The sequence below is a fragment of the Pteropus medius genome, unplaced genomic scaffold, assembly GCF_902729225.1.
Source record: "Pteropus medius unplaced genomic scaffold, Ma_sr-lr_union100, whole genome shotgun sequence".
Lineage (NCBI taxonomy): Eukaryota > Metazoa > Chordata > Mammalia > Chiroptera > Pteropodidae > Pteropus > Pteropus medius.
In genome coordinates, this window is record NW_024340699.1 from 12,376,335 (window position 1) to 12,397,321 (window position 20,987).

At 59.2% G+C, this 20,987-nt stretch overlaps 1 protein-coding gene across 2 annotated transcripts; it reads left to right on the forward strand.

Annotated features, from left to right (window-relative positions):
* The first annotated feature begins 3,207 nt into the window (after positions 1 to 3,207).
* HRH2 (histamine receptor H2) lies at positions 3,208 to 19,883 on the forward strand. Of its 2 annotated transcripts, XR_005656221.1 has the most exons (4): positions 4,120 to 4,207; positions 17,487 to 19,001; positions 19,293 to 19,674; positions 19,753 to 19,883. XR_005656221.1 is itself a non-coding variant. In XM_039878315.1 (3 exons), the coding sequence occupies exon 3, from the start codon at positions 17,926 to 17,928 to the stop codon at positions 19,003 to 19,005; it is 1,080 nt and encodes a 359-aa protein (XP_039734249.1). In that variant the 5' UTR covers positions 3,208 to 3,569; positions 11,401 to 11,513; positions 17,487 to 17,925. The 2 variants fall into 2 exon arrangements, 1 of the variants encoding a protein (XP_039734249.1); XM_039878315.1 differs by lacking the exons at positions 4,120 to 4,207; positions 19,293 to 19,674; positions 19,753 to 19,883 and adding exons at positions 3,208 to 3,569; positions 11,401 to 11,513 and having other exon boundaries at positions 17,487 to 19,005.
* Positions 19,884 to 20,987: the final 1,104 nt, after the last annotated feature.

Consider the following 20,987-nt stretch of genomic DNA (forward strand, 5'->3'; position numbering starts at 1 on the left):
AAAAAAAAAAAAAAAGAAAGAACAAACAAAAAACCCACCCTCTTCCATTAAAAAAAACGAATCTAGTTCAAATGATTTTGTGTTCCCGATAACCAAAAAATCTTGATCGAAACAAACAGCTGGTAACATCAGAGGAAAACTCAACTTTACTGAGAAGCAAAGATTCGCAAACTAGAACGCAGAGATACCATTTTCACCTATCGTCTGGAAAATATTTAACAGGTTGTTAAATGCTCAGTATTGGAGAGCTGACACCCCACGTGGCCATTTCCAAAGAAAATCTCGGACCAGTTCACGAAGATACAAGTTTATACTGATGAGAAAAATAAAAGTACCCAAGGGGTTCATCAGCCGAACAGTGAAGTGGGCCACCGTGTCAGACAGTAGGGGACAGTGAAGTGGGCCATCATGACAGACAGTAGGGGACAGTGAAGTGGGCCATCATGACAGACAGTAGGGGACAGTGAAGTGGGCCATCATGACAGACAGTGGCCATGCTCCCTGGCTCCTGGCATTCACACCCTGTGTAATGCCCTCCCCGTGAAGTGTGGGCGGGGCCTATAATTTCCAATCAATAGAACACCTCAGAGTTGAGTGGCTATCGCTTCTGCGATTAGACTGCAAACGATTCCGCCGTCTGTCTTGCCAGCAGACCCTCCGCCTGGCTGGCTTTGATGAAGCACGTTGCCACGTTCGGAAGGGCCACGCGGAACAAGCGGGCAGGGCAGCAGGACAGCACCCGGCCTTGTCCCTCTTCCTATTATAGGAGGGGAAGTCCCACACCCTCACGACTTCCCCGTCATCTCACTGGCCAAACTGGGTCACGTGACAGGATCTGTCATGGGGGTTGAGAAAGCCAGCATCTGACTTTCCGGGCGAGGAGAAAGGGGGTGGAAACCACTGTGGTGGGCCGCAGCGATGCTCTCGGCCCCTGCCTTGGCACCCCCAGGGACCTCCCTCAGGGACCCGGCCAGGCTCCCAGGGGGTCAGCCCAGCACGACGCCTGCACCTGGCTTCTCCTCCATTTCGGGTTATTGTTCTTGAATTTCAGTCTGAGCTGCCTGTGTCTGTCCACAGGTCCCCCGGCTGCCCCGACTCCTCAATCCCATCCTTGCTTCAGGAGATGGCCAATCGCTCCCCTTCAGTGTATTTGTCAGCCTTCTCCAGAGCAGCAGAACCAACAGGATGTAGAGGGAAAGCGATTTATTTTAAGGAGTTGCTTCCTGTCACTGAGTGGGCTGACAAGTCCCAAACCCACAGAGTGGGCTGTCGGGCCAGAGACCCACCTGAATGCAGCGTTTCTGACTCTGGGTTCCTGCCCACCAGTCTATTTTGCCAATGGAGGGAGCCAGAGGAGCACAGCCAGGGAGCCAGGGAGCACGGCGCTTAAGCGCTTAAGAGCAAGAGCTTGGAGCTGGTCCAGTGAATCCCAGGTAGCTGTGGGAAATGGAGGAAGCTCCGACTTCCTGGGCCTCGGTTTCCTCTTCTGTCATCTGGGGCAAATAATAGGATACTCCTCACAGGACTGTAGTGAGAATTATTCGAGGCGATGTATACAAAGCACCAAGGGCACTATACAGAAGATGGTAGATATTTTAGGAGTTGTGTTCCACTCTTGTGAGCCATAACCTGGGCACTGTGTAACCTTGGAGACCCCAGGAAATAGCCAAGTCTGGGCCCTGGCCAGGGCAGGGACCTGCTGTGACAGTCGAGACTCCCAGCCCGGAGGCCTTTCCAACGTCTCTCTCAAGACTCGGGGCACAGGTTGGCAGGGAATTCTGAACCCCACACACCTCAGCCACAGTGTCAGATGCTCCACCGCAAACCGAGGGCCACCCCGGAGCCCAGGGCACAGACAAGAAACGGCCAATGATAAAAAAAAAAAAAATAACAGTGGGTTTCGCTGGAATTTTCCACAGACCACTTTGGCAACTACTGTCACTGTGCCGCGTCAAAGCTGTCAAACTCAGCAGAGGTGACTCATCCGAAGAAAGCACGTTTTGTGTTGTTGTTGTTGTTTGGTTGGTTGGTTTATTTTGTTTTGTTTTTCTATTTTGGTCAAAAGGGGGTTTGGGTTTCCTCAGAATGAGAAGCTTCTTCCGGCTTCCTTTGAAAGCCTCTGCATGGAAGTGACACACCCATCACCTCCACCCACACATCAGTGTTCAAACAGATCATCCTCCCTCTGGAAAGGGCACAAAATAGGATGGACAGCAACCCCGGCCACAAGGAGCCCGTTTTTCTCTTCGCTCCTTTAAAAGAACATTCTGTCCAGAGCCCAAATCTGTCTCGTTCTATTCCTTTCGTTGCTCCCAGTGCAGCGGCCTCACCTGCTCGCTCTGCCCAGAGACTAGAGTCACCGGAGCCTCCTCTTCTCCAGGATACACCTGCCACCCAGCCTGAACACATGCCACAGACCCACTGCTCAGAAGACCAAGCCCAAACTTCCAGCCGCGCCGCGTCCCAGAAGCCCCCACGAGCTGACTCCTGCCAGGCTCCTCTCTGAGGACGATCTTTCTTCCCTGGGAAGGACTGATCCCCTTCTCCTTTTCCTAAACCTCTTCATTATATTCATTCACTCATTCAGCCCAACACATATCAGGCATTTGTTACTTGTGCTGGGTCCTGGGGAGACAGACGGAAAAACACGAACGAGGTCCCTTTACCTCCTGTGGCGAGGTAAAGCAGACAATACGCACATACGCGAAGTGGTTTTAGATAGCGGTCAGGGTTTTCAGTACAATAAGAAGGGCGGATACGACAAACACTGTGCCAAGGAGGTGACGGAGTGCAGCAGGTGGTATGATCGGGCCTCGTGGCCTCTCTGAGGTCTGAGCGGCCACGGGGGGCAGGGGGCATTGCTGGCAGGGGGCAGCCAGTGCAAACTGCCTGTGGTACGGGCCAGCTTGGTTCCGGGGACGAGGAAGCCACTGCAGCTGAGGCACACGGAGGGAGGCAGGGACCGCCCAGACATCAGATCAGAGGTGCGGGCTGTGGCCAGGTCACACGAATGGTGACACGGAGCTTTGATTTTTATCCTAACTGCAACAGGAAGTCAGCAGGGGAGCAGAGAGGCGTGATCTGATTTACAGTTGGAGAGATTACTTACATCGCTTTGTGAATCGCAGGGGAGCCAGAGCGGCATCCAGGACACGGGCTTGGAGGTGCTCGCTGTCATTCCAAGATGCTGGTGACCTGGATGCACAGACTCAGCAGCCTCCCCCAGAAGCTGTGACCTCAGAGCCCTAGGGGACTGTGACCTCAGTCTCAGCACTTCAGGGCTGGGCCCACAGGGACAGAATGGCGTAAGGTGGTGTGTCAATCATTATTGGCTCATGTCTGAAATTTACATTCAGCAGAACAGCATTTCTTCGCTCTCTTTTGCTAGACTTCCCTCCATGTACCAGGTTCCCCCAGCAACCGGTCCGGCCCATCCGACTTCCTGCCTCGCCTGCACTGCACTGGCAACGCCAGGCCTGGCACAGCACCCTTGGCCATCATTCCCGCCCGGTCCCCTCCACTGAGGTCTTCTGGTTCCCGGGCAGCCTGGGTGCCTCGCTCTTTCAGAGGTAGGTTTTCCCTTCCGAGCCTCCACGTTGTCATGGAGAAGGTGGGCGCTATTTTCCCTACCCCCAAAAGTCCCTTTCCCAAGACCCTCCCCGCTGCCTCCTCTCTCTCCATCCCTCCCTAGGACTGGGACAGATCTACTCTGTCTTCTGAAGTTCACGGGTCCCAGAAACATCCAGGCTTTTCCCTGCAAACGAGTTCTTTCTCTGCCTTCTGGTCTTCTTCTAGGTGGCTGGGAGCTGGGCGCCCAAGGTGCGGGGGGTGCCGCCTGATCCCAGGGGAAGGGGGGAGGAAGGAGAGAAGGTCTAGGAGGAAGGGAAAGAGAAAGTGGGCGAGGGCGTGGGAGGTGGGGCCGGGTGGCCGGAGACGCCCGGGGCGCGCGCACTGCACACTGCACTGGGCGTGGAGGGGCGGGGAGGGAGCGGGGGACCGAGGAGGAAGCGGGAGGAAGGACGGCGAGGGGCAGTTGAGAGCGAGGAGGAGCGAGCCGGGGGCGGGGACGAGGAAGTGGGTTCGAGCGCGGGGCGCGGGGCGGGGCGCGCCGTCGCCTCCGTCCCCACGCGGAGCCCGAGCGGGCGCGGGCGCAGGACCCAGGCGCGCGGGGCCGCGGCGGAGCCACTGTCGCCGGCAGCAGCTCCAGGTAAGGCGGCCGTCGCCTCCCGCGGGCCTGGGTGCGGTCGCTCGGTCGCGCGGTCCCCGTGGCCCGTCGTGTCCCCGATCCCGGCTTCCAGCCCCTGCCCCGCCACTCGCTGGCTGTGCATGACCTTGGGCAACTGGCTCCCTCCGGCCGCGAGTCTCAGTTCCCTCTTCCGTGACCCTGGGGGCGCGGCGAGCACGGGATGCAGCCCCGGCCCGCGGCAGCGCTCGGGGCGCAGGGTCGGGCGTGTGTCCCCTCCGGCCGCGTGGGGGTGGCTTTGCCAAGTCCACTTGCGCGGATACAGTCCCTGGTGTGTCGCCTGGTCTGGGCGGAGGCGTTGGAGCATGGAGCAGCTTTCTGCTTAAGGAAAGCCAACAGAGGGGGGCGGGGGGGGGCCGGGGCGGGAGGGACCCCAGTTCCTCCGGGAGCCTTCGTCCTCCCAGGTCGCCCCCATGCCCGACGCCCGGGAGCGAGTACCGCGGTGCTCGCCCCCGGGAGTCCTGGGGAGCATCGGGTGAGCGATTCGCTTGTGGGGTGAGCCCCGAAAAGTGGCTGCGGCTAGGAATTCCTCTTCTTCTGTTTAAATCGTGCAGTTGACCTTGAGCGAGCCTCAGTTTCCTCCCCTGAAAGTGGCTTGCTAGATGGCCGTGAGGATGAGGAGGCGGCACAGGAAAGTTCCCGGGGGCTGTAGCGCCCCCAGCAAGGCGGCTGTCACACCCTAAGGTGGGGGCGCACGGTCCAGGAGCCTGTCGCTTCCCTGGAACTCATCTGTCATCACCGGATCCCCTCTGGTCTCCTCTGCCTAGAGGTGGTCAGTGGCCCCTCTGGGCATGAAGCAGGGCCCAGGGGATTGGGGGGAGGGGCCCCCAAACCGGACACTCATCCGGATGGATCTCCAAGACGCGAAAGCTGTGAGACCACACTTTCGGACCTGTGGAGAGTCCTGGCTTTATCCTCGCGAGCCTCTGTTTCCTGACTAGTAATAGAAAGTTATGAATTCCTACCTACTAACGAACGAGTCCCTCGTAGGTCACGAAAGCTCATTAAATCCATGTCTCAGCATCTCTGACCCTGAGAGGGGGGAAATTCAATAGAACGAGAAAAGAGCATTTCTCCAGCACCTGCCCGGTGCGGTCCTGGTGTGCTGCGCGTTCGGTAGTGGCCGTGGTCATCTCAGCAGCCCTGGGAAGCAGGTGCCATTAGGCCCCAGCGTACAGACGAGGACACCAAGGCTCACAAGGGGCCCGTGACCTCTGCAGGGCCACACTGGTAGGACGTGCCTGTGCTGGGAGTGGCCCCAGGTCTGCCCAGCTCTGGACGGCTTCTAAAAGTATCGCACCAGCCCCAAAATAAGGCTGCGAAAGGTGTCTAGCATGGGGCTTGGCACCTGGTACGTACCACCCAAGAACCCCAAGCGTGGGGTTCTTGTCCCACCTGCACTAGGAAGGGGCTGAAGGCCGGCAGCAGGGCTGGGGTGTCCTCGCGGGCGGTTCCTCCAGGGGTCTGCAAGGCAGGAAGGCCACGCGGGAGGCCGATGCCAGGTGGACCCTCTCCATCCCCCCGACGTCTCTCCCTCCCTCTACCCAATGTCCCAGCTACCTCGTCTGCATGAACCTCGGCCTCTCCTGCCTTCACGGGCACTTTCCATTCTCCATCCTCTGCTGATGACTAACTGAACTGACCGTCCCAGACGAGGCATCCGAGGGGAAAATGAGGCCAGCTGCGGTCCATCTCCACTGACACCCCGGAGAAGGAGAAATAGGATTAAGACCCAATCCCAAGGATTTAGCTCGGCCTCGGAGAGGAAATCCTTGCTGGTGGGAAAATGGATGTCCAGAAAGGCTAGGGACGTTCCTTTGCCAAAAACATTTTTAGAGAAGAAGAGCACATGCAAACAAAATGAACGGAATATGACCGAGGCTCTTCCAAATGCAGACATATTCATGAGGAAGCCGACTGCCTAAATGTCCAACAATGTGGGACCGATTACGTAAATCAGGAGACAGCCATGTGGCTGCTGAAAACAGACAGCGCTTAGTGAATGGGGGGCATGCTGTGCATGGCATGTGTGTGGCACGGTCACAAACTGGTGGCGGTCACTAAAAAAAAGCCTAGAAGAAAATAGACCCAAGAGCATTAACCATGTTTGCCAGTGGGTGGTGGCATTATGGGGGATTTGTGCCCTGACTCATAATTTCTGAACTTTGCAGGTTTTACGCGGTGAGCATATACTTTAACAATCAGCGAACATAGAACTGTCTGGCTTCTGGGGACGCTATAACTAAGCCACCACTCCTGCCTCCTCCTGGCCAGCACCCAGGACGGGGCTGGCACATGGATACGTGTCAGCGATAGGGCCCCCTCTGTCGAGGCCCAGCTGGCCCGTTAGAAGGAAGAGGGACGGTAAATCATTAATACTGATAATATCTGGCATCTGTTGTATTCTTACTGTGTGCTCACGATAACCTCGTGAAGTAGGTAGCAATACCGCATTTTACAGAAAAGAAACTAAGAGTCACATACATTCAGCCACTTGCCCAGCCTGGTGTCTCACGTGACTGAATCCCAGGGCATCGAAATCCAGAGCCCACCCTTCTGATCAGAGACGGGAAGGTCAACTGATCCAACTGGCTGACACTCACGTGCCTATTACAGAAACCCTGTGGGGCAGTGAGTGCTCTCTGCCCTGCCCGCTGTCCCGTCCAGGTGAAGAGCTGGCTCAGCACTGACCTCCAAAGTTCCAAGCTCTGTGCGGGATGCAGGGGACCCCGGGGTACAAAGGCGCCACCTCTACAGAGTGGTGTGTCAACAGTGTCCTCGGGACTCTGATGGGAGCGTTGTTTAGGAAACCATGCGACTTCAGAGGTTGAAGGGTGAAGGCTCCCCAGAAGAGATACTACCGGAGATAGTTCCAGAAAGACAGGCTGGAACTCGCCAAGTGAGTGAGGGAGGTTAGAACCACGGTTCTCAGCTGGGCATGGTTTTGCCTCCCAGGGGACCTTTGTCAATGTCTGGAGGTATTTTTGATTGTCACAACCGGGGCGGGGGGAGGGTGACACCTAGTGGGTAGAGTCCAGGGATGCTACTAAACATCCCACCATGCACAGGACAGCCCCTCACGACAGAGAATTATACTGTCCAAAAGGTCAATGGCCCTGGGTGGGGAGGGACGGGTGCTCCAGGGCAGTGATCAGCCCGTGCGAGGCAGCCCCAGACCCGCCCCCGGTGGCTCCTTCCTGGGTGCTGGGCCCTCGAAGCCCAGGTCCGCTCTGCACCAGCAGCGCCCACGGTGGGCTCTCTCTTTCTTAAACATAAAAGCTTTATAGAGCTCTAATTCGCACGCCATTTAAAGTGCACGCGTCAACCGCTTCTACAGTTGCGCGACCATGACCACCATCCAATGCCAGAGCAAGTCCATCGCCCCACCGGCTGTCACTCCCGATCTGGCTGTCACTCCCGCCACTCCTGGACCCAGCGCCAGGCAACCGCTCATCCGTTTCTGTCTCTGTACGTGTGCTTATTCTGGACGCAGCGAATCGATGGACGCGTACGCCGTGTGGCCTTTGGTGACGGGCGTGTTTTATTTAGCATGATGTTTTCGAGGTTCATCCATGTCGTAGCATGTGTCAATACTTCGTTCCTTTTTATGGCCAAAATAACGTTCCGCTGCGTGGAGGGGCCACAGTTTATCTGCTCATCAGGCGATGGACATCTGGGTTGTTTCTGCTCTTTGCGCAATTGTCAGTAACGCTGCTATGGACGCCGGTGGACGGGTTTTTGCGAGGACATGTATTTCCGCCTCTTCCGGGTATGCAACCTAGGAGCAGAATTACTAGGTCACGTGACAACGCCATGTTTAACCTTCTGAGTTCCTGCCAGGGAGTTTTCCGAAGCAGCTCCGCCGTTCCGCGTTCCCTCCGGCCGTGTGGTCGGGCCCGTTTCTCCTCGTTCGTGCTACTTCTCCGGCTTTTGGATTCTCGCCACCCTAGTGGGCGTGAAGTGGTGTCATCGTGGCATCTGATTTGCATTCCCCTGATGGCTAATGAATGTGCACATCTTGTCGGGTGCCTGTTGCCCATTTACGTATCTTCTTTGCAGAACCGTCTATTCAGATCAGAGTCGTCCTTTCAAATTTCGTTGTGCCGTTCCCTCGCTTAGACTGTACGCGATCACAGAAGCTGTACGCGATCGGGCCCTGCCCACGCCTTCTCTCCTCACCCACTCTGCTCTGGCCACAATGTCCGCGAAGCGGCAAGCGGGTCCCCGCTCAAGTCCTTTGCATGGGCTGTGTCCTCCGCCAATCAGCGTTCGCACGGCCTCTCTGGGGTCTGCCTTAGCCGGGCTTTCCCTGTCAGCTCAGTCTCAAGGGCCGCGACCCCCAGCTTCTTCCTAGCACATCTGAAAGTTCCTTTTGCTCTTTATTTATTTATTTATTTTTTACTATCTGTTAAGAGCTGAAAGAACTGGGCTCTACACGTGACTACACCGGTCATCACTGTGTGAACCTAGGCAAGCCGCTGCCCCTCCCCGGGCCCCAGCTGCCCCATCTGAAACCAGACGGGGCGTCTGCTGCCTCTCCCGGGTCCTTCCAGCTCCGCCCTTCTTTGATGCTGGCTTCTTTGATGCTGGCGCTGCCAGGAGGGCGTGGCCTGCGCTGTGGCAGGGAGGGAAGGGTAGCTGGAGCCAAGCTGGTTGCGGATCAGAGCAGGCGGAGCGGCCGATTGTGGCCAGCCCGGCCCCGTGGGTTCAGTCTCCAGGCGCACGTGGCCGCCCTGACCTGGCTCCCAGCCTCCAAAGCAGCAGAAAGGAGAGTCAACCGCTCCAGCAAGGACTGGACATCGCGGCCACTCTCAGCCCCGGGAGAAAAACTTTCCAACCCCAGGATCCTCCCTGAGTATGTGGACAGTGAAAGAAAGGGCGAGACTCTCTGGGTGGCCGGAGCACAGAGCGTGCGACGGGAGGAGGGGGCAGGAAGCTGGACGAGGAGCTGCAGGAAGCGGGCTTCCAGGTCTGGCCGGCCCCGTGCTGAGTGGGTGCGCGTCACGTGGCCTGCTCACACCCACTGAGCTCTCAGGAAGCACCGGGCCTTGAGGCCCATGTGCCCACCTGTCCCTCACAGCAGTCAGGTAAGGCAGGGTCTCTCATGACCTCCGTCCCTCCAGCTGAGGCACATCGAGCAGAGACGCCAAGCCACTCCTCCCTCCGGCCACCACAGAGATCAGCAGTGGGACCGGAATGTAACCCAGGCGGCTGGCTCCAGAAGCTTCTTGCTCTTGACCCCCACAAGCCTCTTGACACCCTGGCGCAGCTGGCATTATTATTCCCGTCTCGCGGGAAGTTGAGCTCAAAGCACAGTCGCCTGGCTCAAGTGGCCTCTGGTGAGAAGCAGAGCTGGGAGCAGGACCAGCACGGAGGCCGTGAGAGACTTTCTCATCAGGGGCCTCATGGCCAACACGACGGTGGCAGGCTAGGAGGACAGCCTCCGAAGCCAGCGCAGTCCCATCTGGCCTTGCAGACTGTCCAGGGCTGACCGCGAGCCACCCCCACGCTCGCCGCCCTCCAAGGTCCTGCGTTTTGCGAGGCTCTTGCAGGGCTCCCCGTCTGGCGGCCTCGGGCCTTCTCTCACAGGAAGGGGGCGACCTGAAGTCCAGCATTTCTGAGGAAAGACCAGAAGATGGCCGTGGGGAGTGGGGGGGTGGCATTTACTGAGGCGCCGCCCGCCCCAGCACCATGCCTTCACCCTCCCCGTTTCACAAGTGGAGACACCGAGCCTCACAGGGGGTCCTGGCCCCTTCCCATGAGTGCGGCTGGCGTCCCGAGGTGGGCTTGCGGGGTCCTGGACACTCCCCTCCCCAGCACGGGCCGTCTGCCTTCCTGACAGGGAGGGGGTTGGGGGGGGCTCTGCCCACAGCAGGAGCTGTGAGGAGAGCAGCGAGGTTGGTGTGTGCGTGTCCTGGGGCGTGTGTTTTCAGGGTGACCTATCCCAGGGAAGTGAACCTCGTGGTGACTGTAATGATAAAGCAGCTCCTTTTGCATAAATGCAATCACTTTAAGGGGAAAAAAAACAAACAAAAAAAAACCCAAAAAACAAAAAACATTAAGTAAAAGGAAATAGCACTGGTATTATTTTATGAGTTTGGCAAAAATCTGAGGGTGGGACAGGAGGAGCTGGGAGACATGGGGGCCGTGGGCCTGGCAGGCTGTTGCGGGGTGGACGGGACAGGCCTCTTCCCACTTCCGACCCGCCGTGTAGCCTCAGCCTGGGCGCTGGACCTCTCTGAGCCACATTTGCAAAATGGGGTACCAACGGGTGCCCGGACTGCTCCACTGAGTTCTCCCGTCAGACTCCAGATGAGCTCGTGGGCACGTGGAGGCGCCGTGGACGTGCGGGAGGGGGCGGGGGATTACATAAGATAATCAGCATGCATAAATGTTCCTGGCGAACGTTAGAAGTTTGCTGCTGATATCGTTAAGGTGACAAGGTGACCCAAAGGCTGAGGACTTTGGCCGGTAAGAGCAAGCCGTACCTTGCTGGAAGGGCGACACCCTCCTGGACTGAGGTCAGGGGGAAGAACAGGGAGAAAGGAAGCCATGGTGTCTGTGGGGACAGTTCTAGTGCCCGGGGCGGGTGGCAGCAGCGGCGGCTGCTGCTGGAGGTGAAGGTGCTACTGGTGGCGGTGACGGTGACAACCCGGTGGCGGGCTTGAGGGCTGTTACCACAGGGAGGTGAAAACCCAGAAAATGAAGAGCTCTGCAGGGCTGCCCAGAACAAGGGACCTAGACTTATTCTCTGGGGGCTTAGCTTTTTGGGAACCTACAGAAATATCTGCAGACCACCAAATTGCAAGGAATACGTGTTTAATCGGCAATCAACAAATGTAACCCGATGACAGGTAGTCAGGGGCAGCTCAATATGCTCAATAGCTACATACGAATTATATTTTCCATGCAATGTGCATGTGTTACGATGTATTTGCTCTGCAGCAGGGTAAGAGTGTATAGTAGGGGTCTACAGTGGCTTTCGGTGGCTGTGACTGATTGACAAACACTTTGTAAGACAGTGAGCCCCCCGCCATGGGAGGTATGTGAGGAGAGAGTGGGGCTGCCTCTCTGGGATGCCGTGGGAGGGGTTCCTGAACTCCAGGTGACCGCCGAGTTTTGCTTCTACCCAGAGCCCTCCTATTTTAATATCTCAGGGTCTCCTGACGCCTTCCCTCCCACCCCGTCCACACATACACACACACGGTTGCTGGAAGAAACTTTTGAGCTGCTAAGCCCATCTCCTCACCTTTCTGCTGGGACGTTGAAGGTATGAAACTTGTGAGAAGTAATACAGCAAGTCGGAGCCACCCCAGGGACTCAGACGCAGGGTCTGATTCCCAGCCGTGTCCTTCCCATCCTGCCCCCTGGGGGCAGAGTGTTGGGCCCCCCAGGCAAACACCGGCAATCTAGGGTCTCACCTCCCCCAGAAGAACCAAGACAGAACTTTCATTTGGCCCAGCCCAAGCCCTGCCCTGAACACCCCTTTCCCAGGCCTCCCCCACACTGGCCAACCCATGGCTGGCGGTGGACTCCGGCCAAGTCGCAAAAGACATAAACCTCCATCTCCTCATCGATGAAACGGACGTGAGTGACGGTGCCCGCGTGACAGGGCGGTGGCAGAGCTCAGACATAAGGTGTGCAAAGTGCTCCGAACACCGCCTGGCACCTTCTGAGTGCCCGGCAAATGGAGCATCATGCTGTTACGGCGACCGTTTTGATGTGCATTTACTCAGTCCCATGAGTGTTAAGTGCCTGTCGGGGTGGAGGCTGCGCTCACAGCACTCGGACGAGCAAGGACAATGCCAGGGAGAACACATGCTCCGCAGAGGGCCCAGGGGAGCGGTGGGGGAGCTGCCTCTGGGGGTCAAGCAGGGCCCCCTTGCAGAACCGACATCCGTGCCCTGGTACGAATGTCCAGGTCAGTGGCAGATCGTGGGCAAGATGGAGTGTCAGTGTGTCCGAGGCACTGGAGCAGGGTCGGTGTGGCCAGGTACCCACGGAGGCCTGGGGGTAACGCAGGAGGTCGGAGAGGTGGGGCGCAGGCCCCGCGGGGCTAGGCGAGCCAAGAGGGGAGTAAGACCGGGCAGCATGGACGAGACGGGAGGAGGCTGGCGGCAGCTGGGAAGCCAGTGCAGAGTGGTCACCAAAGTCCCGGCGAGAGACCGTGCTGGCTTGGCCAGGACTCGGATGTGGCAGCGGCCAAGGACAGTAGCCACACCCAAGACAGGGGCATCTCAGAGGCAGAGCCACCAACCTTGCGGACAGGTCGGATGCAGGGATGAAGGCAAGACGGAAGTCAAGGATGATGCCCTGGTACTCGGCCTGAGCGCCCAGGCGGGCGAAGGGGAGGCAGAGGGCGGAGAAGGGGCTTGGGGGTCCTCGCCCAAACCCACGCTTCACGATCTGCATGCACTTTGTGCCCACGACACCTCGAGCAGGCAAACCCGTGGAGCCAGAAAGCAGGGCGGGGGTTGCCAGGGGGCGTGGAAGGGGTTGGGGTCGGGGACGGGGGCCGTGACAGCTGACGGGTGTGGAGTTGACTTTTGAGGGGGATGAAAATGTTTTGGAGCCAGACAGAGATACTGGTTATAAAGGTTCTGAATGCTGCCGAACCGCACGCTACGAAATGGTCCGTTTTATGGCTTTCGCCTCAACTGAAAAAAAAAAAAAAGGAGAAATAGACTCTCGGACAAACAATAACTAAGGGGATTTGTTGTCCCCAGAGGTGGCCTCAGAGAACAAACCGGACCAGACGCACGTATCAGGGTGGGGCGGACGACGACGCACACTCAGAGGCCACGGCCAGGCCTGACGCAAAGCCCTGCCGTGTCTGCACCAGCCGTGTGCCCCTGGACCAGCGACTTAACCGCCCCGGCCCTGAGTTTCACTGCCCATCAAATGGGAATAATAATAACCTCTGCGTCGCGGAGGCATGAAATTATCCGTATGCACTCAGCAAAGAGAAGTGGTCAGCGTCCTGGCTTCTGGTCCAGGTCACCGTTTGCCAACGGCGATGCATCTGTCATGATGAAATGCCCACTTTGGTCCCTCCATCCAGCTCTGCCTGGTGGACACACATCCCGGGTGTGGGCGGGTCTCTCCCTGACCTGGCCCCGCCCCCCAGTTACAGGACCTGCTGCCCAGCTAGGGGCCCCGCCCCCCAGCACCTAACAGCAGCGTCAGCCTAAGTGGAGCCGCACCTCAGCCCTGCACTCGTAAGTAGGAAGAGAGGGCTTCTGGGGAGGCCAGACGTCACTTTGTCCCCATCTCGCTCATCAGCACCCAAGCTGTCGCGCCCCCGGAGAGCATGCAAGCCGCCCGGCTGACATATGTCCCCCCGCGTCTGGGCCCATCCGGGACTCCTGACGGGGTGGCGTTCCCACGCGGCTGCTGCTGGGCCCCTCTGCGCCCTCAGCCCCAGGTGCTCAGACCTTCGACGGGCCAGTTATGGGGACGTGCCGAGAAGTTACGGCTCAGGAAGATGGGAACCGCCTCCCCCGGCCCCAGTGACTCCGTGTCCCATAAGCCGTGGTGATAACTGGGGCAGCCAGCAGGACCCCGCCCCGGCCGGCCCCCGCTGCCATACCCAACCTCCGATGTACATGCAGCAGGTGAGCAGGACAGCGGACACTCTTCCTCCCTTCCAGTCACATGGCCACCCCCACCGCTCACACTCCCCGCGACGGGGTTAAAACGCGCCATCCCCGCCTCCGAGCTTCGCTGGCAGTGTCCTCTCTGCCTGGACCCTGCCTGTCCCCGTCTTCACTGAGTCACCTCCTTCCCGTCTGTACAGCTCTCAACTCGAATGTCTCCTCCCCACAAAGCTTCAGTATCTTCCATCTTCCAGTTCCTCCCCCCCCGTCATTCCCGCAGTGCCCCGTCCACCCCCTTTCTATGCCTCTTAACTGCAATTAGATGAGCCACTCTGCAGCGAGTTGCTCCGCGGCTGTGTCCCCTACTGTCTGAGAAGCCCCAAGGTGTGTCTGTCGCGGTCCCCACTGTGGCACGGTGTCTGCCCTGGCAGGCCCTCGACAAAGATGGGGTGTTTGCCCTGGCCTTGCGGCTTTAGAACATAATAAAAATAACTTTATCATAAGATGCAGATGCTTCTGACTTACGATGGGTTACATCCCAAGAAACCATCATTAAGCTGAAAATATCGTGACTGGAACACGCTGCAGGGTCCCGGTTATTCACCCACGACCCCGGGCGGCCGGGAGCGGCTCTGGCCGCCGCTGTCCAGCGTCCTGAAGCGGCGCCTCCGTGCACACCGCGAACACGGGGAAAGCTCAAAATCCCAGACCCAGAGCTCAGTTTCTCCCGAACGCGCGTGGCCTTCGCAGCGTCGTCAGGTCGAGACCGTGAGTCAGGGACCGTCTGTCATAACTTTATAATTTTCTCATAAATAATAGGACGTGCCACGCGCAAGGCACTGGTTTTCACACCTTCACTCTCTGCACGTTCCCGTCCGCCAAGTGACGGAGGACGTGTTGTTATTCCCACTTTACAAATCAGAAAACCAAGGCTCAGGGAGCTGGCAGCACCGCGGCCAAGGTCCCAGAGCTACGGAATGGCGGCGTCGGAATTGGAGCCCAGAGCGGTGCGAACGCCCTTGCTCCTGGCCCCTGGCGCTCCCTTTGCTGCCCCGAGTGTCGATGTATATGCAGAACGTGCTCCGGCCCCCGCTTCTCAGGAGCGCCCGCCGGCTGGACCAGAGGAGCCCGGCACACAGTGGTGCCCGATGAATGCGCCTTCTTTTCCTGCTGTAAGATATCTCCGGGGAAATCAGATTCCTCATCCACGCCGAGTGGGAAACCCAACCAAAGGAGCCTTCGCGGACTCCCTCGGACCAGAGAGGGAACTTCGTTTCGCTTCCTGATGAGAAGGGAAGAAGAATGCGTGAGATCTGAGCAGCCCGGGAGGGTGTCCCTTACGCGATGGGGCTTTTTAAGGTCACGAAGGAAAGGAAGCTGCTGAGCCGCGTGTACGCTGTGCGTGAGACGGTGTCCAGCACGTCGCGTGCCTGCGCACACGCAGAGGCACAGAGAGGGGATGGAAGCCTCCAGCACGCCACGGGGTCGGCACCGGGCACCTCCCGGGTGTGAGGGCTTGGGCGCTTGATGCCCAAATGGTTGGCCCCTCCCGTATACCTCATGACGCTTGGTTTCCTGCAATAAGCTAGTCATTGCTTTGGAAGTTTGAAAGGAAAGTTCAGGAAAGTGTCCTTTACGTTAGCGGTAATGGTGATGACGATGGTGGCGATGACAGTGATTTTGGGGGTGCCGTGGTCCTCTAGGGCAATCATCCTGTCTACAGAGTATGGGATGGATTGTGCTCCATGCAGAAGGTCACCAGGACCTTCTGGACCTGGGCTGTGAAACAGAGATACAACAGAAGTGGTTCTCGTTTGACAAAAGGAACCACAGCTGTCCCATTTGTCACTGTGCAGCAGCATTTGGCACATTGGAGGCTGTGAAAGAAATATTTGCTGAATAGAACAGAGGGAGGGCAGAGAAAGAAAGAAGGAAGGAGGGAGGGAGAGAAGGCAGAGGGAGGAAGGAATTTCTAATTACAGGAGAGGCTGGTTCATTCAGATCTGAAAACCCCAAAACATCAACTCAAAGATCGGTCCAATTCCAAAACACCTATACCGGGCCGTTCAGGAAACTCAGAATATTTTGGTGAGAAAGGGAGATTCTCACGCTGCTGCCATCTCCGAAGTTAATTAAGTGTGGCAGTGACAGCCATGCTGTTCGGGCTATTTATGTAATGAAAAGGCCTGCTAAAAATAACACGCAGAGGTGCCGCTCGCGAGGCCGGGTGGCTGAGCGCGATGGAAGGGCAGAGGGGGACCGGGAGCCATGATGCCCGCATCGGCGCCGTGGTGACGACCAGACGATGCTCTTCAAGTTCGGGTTGCGGAACCGCTCCAGGCAGGAGCCTGGGAGAAGCTCCATTTATGTCACGTGGCGGTTAGCTTTGCTTCTGAGAGGGACTGGATTTCTGCATACGCCCAGATCTCAGGAGACGGCCGGTGCCGGCTGCTCTCCGCAAAACCAGGGTCAGCTCCAGAGAAGGCGTCCAGGAATCAAGCAGCCCGTGGCTCGTTTTGTATCAATGGGAACCACAGAATATCACCACGAGGAGTGAGTCTCTGAGGGTTAGCCAGGAGGCATTGTGTGCGGCCGTTCTGTTGAAGTAATGTTTGCAGGGGGAGGCGGGGAGGAGGGAGGGGAGAGAGGGAGGAAGGGACTGGAAACCACCTGAATACCTGTGATGCGGGATGACGGTATGAACCCGGGCCAGCCCCGCGCCCCCCACGGACTGCGTTAGAAAGGTTCCCGAGTCCCATGCCCGCTCACCTGGAGGCGGGACCACACGTGCCGCCACATGGGAAAAGTGAGATGCAGGGAGATGGACAGAGCAGGTCGGCTACGCGTGGTCAGCAGACTGCGCCGGCAGTGAACCTGGCCCCCTGCCGGCTCCGTGCAGCCCAAGCACTCAGACCGGCTTTTACACGTGTCAACAGTTTAGAAATAGTTTTGAAGAGCTGGAGGAAATCTAAAGGAGATTATCTCGCGACACGTGAAAATTGGGTGGAATTCACATTTCAGTGTCCCCCGTGACGCCTTCCTGGAGCGCGGCCCCACTGGCTCGCGTGCGCGTCGCCTGGCAGATGCTCTTTACCCCGCGGTGCCGGGGCTGAGCAGAGACCCATGCACAATGCAAGGCGGGGAATATCTGGCCCCTTCCTGGCTACCTGGCCCTTTCCTGTGGAAGCTCGTGGGCCCCTGGTTTAGAGCACGGTGACGTTTTGTAAAAGGACAGTGTCAGGCAGCGATCTCGCCACTATGTCACAGTAAACCCGTCACATTTGCTACTTTATCCGTCCGCGTTATTGTTTGTCCATCAGACTCTCAGCCCACCGGCGGGGCCGGGCTTGGGAGCTGGCGCCGAACGAGCAGACGTCACCCGTTCTGAAGGAGCTCGGAGTCTGTCTGATCCTTCTTTCCGTGGTGTGAACAGTGCCAGCCCCTCCAACCACACCTCACACGATGACAGGGCAGCCCAGCCCCTGCATCCGACTCCTACTGCCCGTCCTGAGGGCCTCGGTCCCTCCCGAGGAGAGGCGCCCAGACGGCCGTGCCTCCCGGCATCTCGCAGGGAGGTCGGGTCTAGAAGGAGCTCACGCTCTTGCTCCGTTTTCAAAGTGCTCAATGCCTGACCTTTGCATTTTCAGCTCCTGCCCTCCGCAGTCCCGGACGCCTGTCACGGGGATGGGCCTGGCCGTCGGCTATGGAGAAGGACGCGGCCACATCTCCACATGACCCTTCCCGAATAACAGCAGGGCCACCTCCAGACACGTGGCCCAGTGCCTCGGTCTCGGTGCCAGACCTGCATCGGTCTGGGAGGAAGCCGGCTCTGCGGGGGGCGATTTGAGGGCTGGGCTTGCAGCCACCGACTTCGCCTCTTCTCTGCTCACACCCATGCCGACGCCTCTGAGGACTCTGCTTTATTCACATCTGGAAAACCGGCACTGAGCCAGTCACTGTGGCCTCCCCACATCTGGACACTGTCCCGTGGCTCCGGTGGCCGCCTGGAGCCCGGCGGCTGACACTGGGGGGCCGGAAGGGAAGCAGCCAGGGGCTGTGGGCAGGGGAAGAGCCCGGGCTCCCGCGATGGCGTCCAACGACACGGCCTCGTCCGCCTGTCTGGACTCGGCTGCCTTCAAGGTTGCCGTCAGCACGGTGCTCACGGCCCTCATCCTGGTCACCGTCGCCGGCAACGTGGTCGTCTGCCTGGCCGTCGGCCTGAACCGCCGGCTTCGCAGCCTGACCAACTGCTTCATCGTGTCCTTGGCCGTCACCGACCTGCTCCTCGGCCTCCTGGTGCTGCCCTTCTCAGCCCTCCACCAGCTGTCCTGCAGGTGGAGCTTCAGCCAGGCCTTCTGCAACATCTACACCAGCATGGACGTGATGCTGTGCACGGCCTCCATCCTCAACCTCTTCATGATCAGCCTGGACCGGTACTGCGCCGTCACGGCCCCGCTGCGCTACCCCGTGCTGGTCACCCCTGTCCGGGTCGCCGCCTCCCTGGTCTTGATCTGGGTCGTGTCCATCACCCTGTCCTTCCTGTCTATCCACCTGGGGTGGAACAGCAGGAACAAGGCCAGCGCCATCGATGACGCTGCCCCGTACTGCAAGGTCCAGGTCAACCTGGTGTACGGCCTGGTGGACGGGCTGGTCACCTTCTACCTGCCCCTGCTGGTCATGTGCGTCGCCTACTACCGCATCTTCAAGATCGCCCGGGACCAGGCCAAGAGGGTCCACCACGTCAGCTCCTGGAAGGCGGCCACCATCCGGGAACACAAAGCCACCGTGACGCTGGCCGCCGTGATGGGGGCCTTCGTCGTCTGCTGGTTCCCCTACTTTACCGCCTTCGTGTACCGCGGGCTGAAAGGGGACGACGCCGTCAACAAGACCTTCGAGGCGGTGGTGCTGTGGCTGGGCTACGCCAACTCAGCCCTGAACCCCATCCTGTACGCCACGCTGAACAGGGACTTCCGCAGCGCGTACCAGCGTCTCCTGCGCTGCTCGCCCGCCGGCCGCGAGGCCCACGGGACTTCTCTGGTGTCCAGCAGCTCTCGGGTCTCCAGGACTCAAAGCCAAGAGCCCGGGCGGCAGGAAGAGAAGCCCCTGAAGCTGCAGGTGTGCAGGGGGAGCGAGGTCGCAGCGTCCTGGGGAGCCACGGACAGGTAACAGCTCGGCCATGGGCGTGTGGGACGGGGCTCGGGGAGGGGGGCTGGAGCCCGAAAAGGGTGACCGGGATGGCGGCTGCTCGCGAGGTGCTGGCACCCTCCCCAAGCGCCTTGCACACTTCGTGGTGTGCCATCGTCCCAGCGGCCCTCCGGAGGTGGAGCTTCTCGCCTCCACTTCCAAAGGACCACAGCTTGGCCAGAGCCCCACGCGGCTGGGACCTGAGTCGAGGTCCCCCGACTCCACAGCGTGTGGGCCCTTTTTCCTAGCTACATTGTCCTTGCAATCAGGAGCCCTAAGTGTGAGGCTCAGCCCTGCCACTTCGTCATAAGGGTTCGCCTGCAGGACGGTCCCCCGACAGCCACGCGCCGATGCCGCCCCCGGGGCTTAAATGAGAACGCAGCTCGGTGGCTGAGCACTGTGTCACACCAGCTCTCACACAGAGGAGCGAGGCCTGGCCGCGTCGGGGCCGTGAAGGCCAGGCCAGGGGCTCAGACGCCATGTCGTAGGCCTCGGGGGAGATGGGGGGCCGAGAGGACCAGGGTGAGAGGTAGACAGCCCCGCGGGTGACCAACGCGAGGGATGAACCGGGAGACCGCACCGCAGAGCTGAGTGGCACCAAGGACACTCACGGGGTGCAGGTTTTGGGGAGCCCTGGCTGTGAGGAGTGAGTAAAGGGTGTTGGTCGATCGCCTGGCCCAGACGTGCCTATTACGTGCCCCTGTCCTTTCTCTCCCGCAGACCACGCCCTCTGCCCCTGAGAATACTGGTCTGTGTGACTGACACACTCGTTCATTCATTCATTCATTCATTCATTTGCAAACATTTATCGAGTTCCCACCGACGCCAGGAGCTGGGCTGAGCAGCAGCGATGGCATCTGTGGCATTTCAGGGGAACGGTTATGGAATGTCCATGGCATAGCCCTGGTCCCAGCTCTGTCCTCACTCACGCTGGGGCTCGAGCCGGTCCCTACCTCTCTCGGGCCTCAGTTTCCTCATCTGGCGGAGTGTGGGGCCTGTCCTCACACAGCCGGCCATGCTCACCTCCCAGAGCTGCCTGCCGTGGACGTGAGTGACGGGGTGCCAGCCGGCCCTGCAGCCGCCGTGGTCACATGTTCTGGCTTGAGCACTGAGTGTCCGTCTCAGGAAAAGCGCTGCTGGACACCAAAGACCCACGGTCTCTGTGGAGCGTCATGGGGAAAAGCTGCCCCACCAGACCCCAGGTTCTTGCAGCGGCCAGGTGTGGCGTGTCCCCTCGCAGACTTGGGTCCCAATTACCCTCCACTGTTAACCTTCTGGAACAAGCCTCGTCGCTCCCACACCCAGCCTCCTCCCGGCCTGCTGGCCTCCAGACTACCTCTCGAGTCCACGCTCCATGCCACCAAGGTCTTCCCACAAGGAGGCCTGGAGGCTTCGTGTCCTGCCCCGATGGTCAGGCGCCTGTCCGAGTCCTTGCAGGCCCCTTGGTCAGGAAGCAGCCTCGAGTGCACCGTCCGGTCCAGCCACGCCGTCCCTTCCTGCTGCTCTCACCTGCTCACCCCCAGGTGAACAGGCCGCTTCACCCCTAAACCCTTAGGAAACCTGCGGAGAGCATTTACCGACAGCTGCCACTCGCTGCCACCGCCAACGGCCAGGGTCACCATTCCGCACTGTTTCTGCGTTAAGCATTCTGCGTAGGCATCCTAACCCCGCCCGTGTGCCAGATGCTCAGGGCGCAGTGGGAGACAGAGCAACCCCCCGCCTCCCGCCGCCCCCAGCTGCCCGAGCTGTCTAGGACAGGGGGAGACCAGCGACAGTTCAGGGCTGAGGCTTTCAGACGCGGTCACTGAGCCCCGGGTGGGGGGTGCCGTCCCGGGGGGTAGACCTGTGAGCTGAGCCCCGAATGCTGACAGGAGACACCCGCCCCTCGGGCAGAGCTGGACCTTCACGCACGGGGCCTCGTTCCAATGTTTGCACGACCCCAGGAAGTGGGTGCTCATTTCGTC

Coding starts and splice junctions, on each gene's coding strand:
- HRH2 (XM_039878315.1), top strand. CDS start 17,926: ATGGCGTCCAACGACACGGCCTCGTCCGCCTGTCTGGACTCGGCTGCC.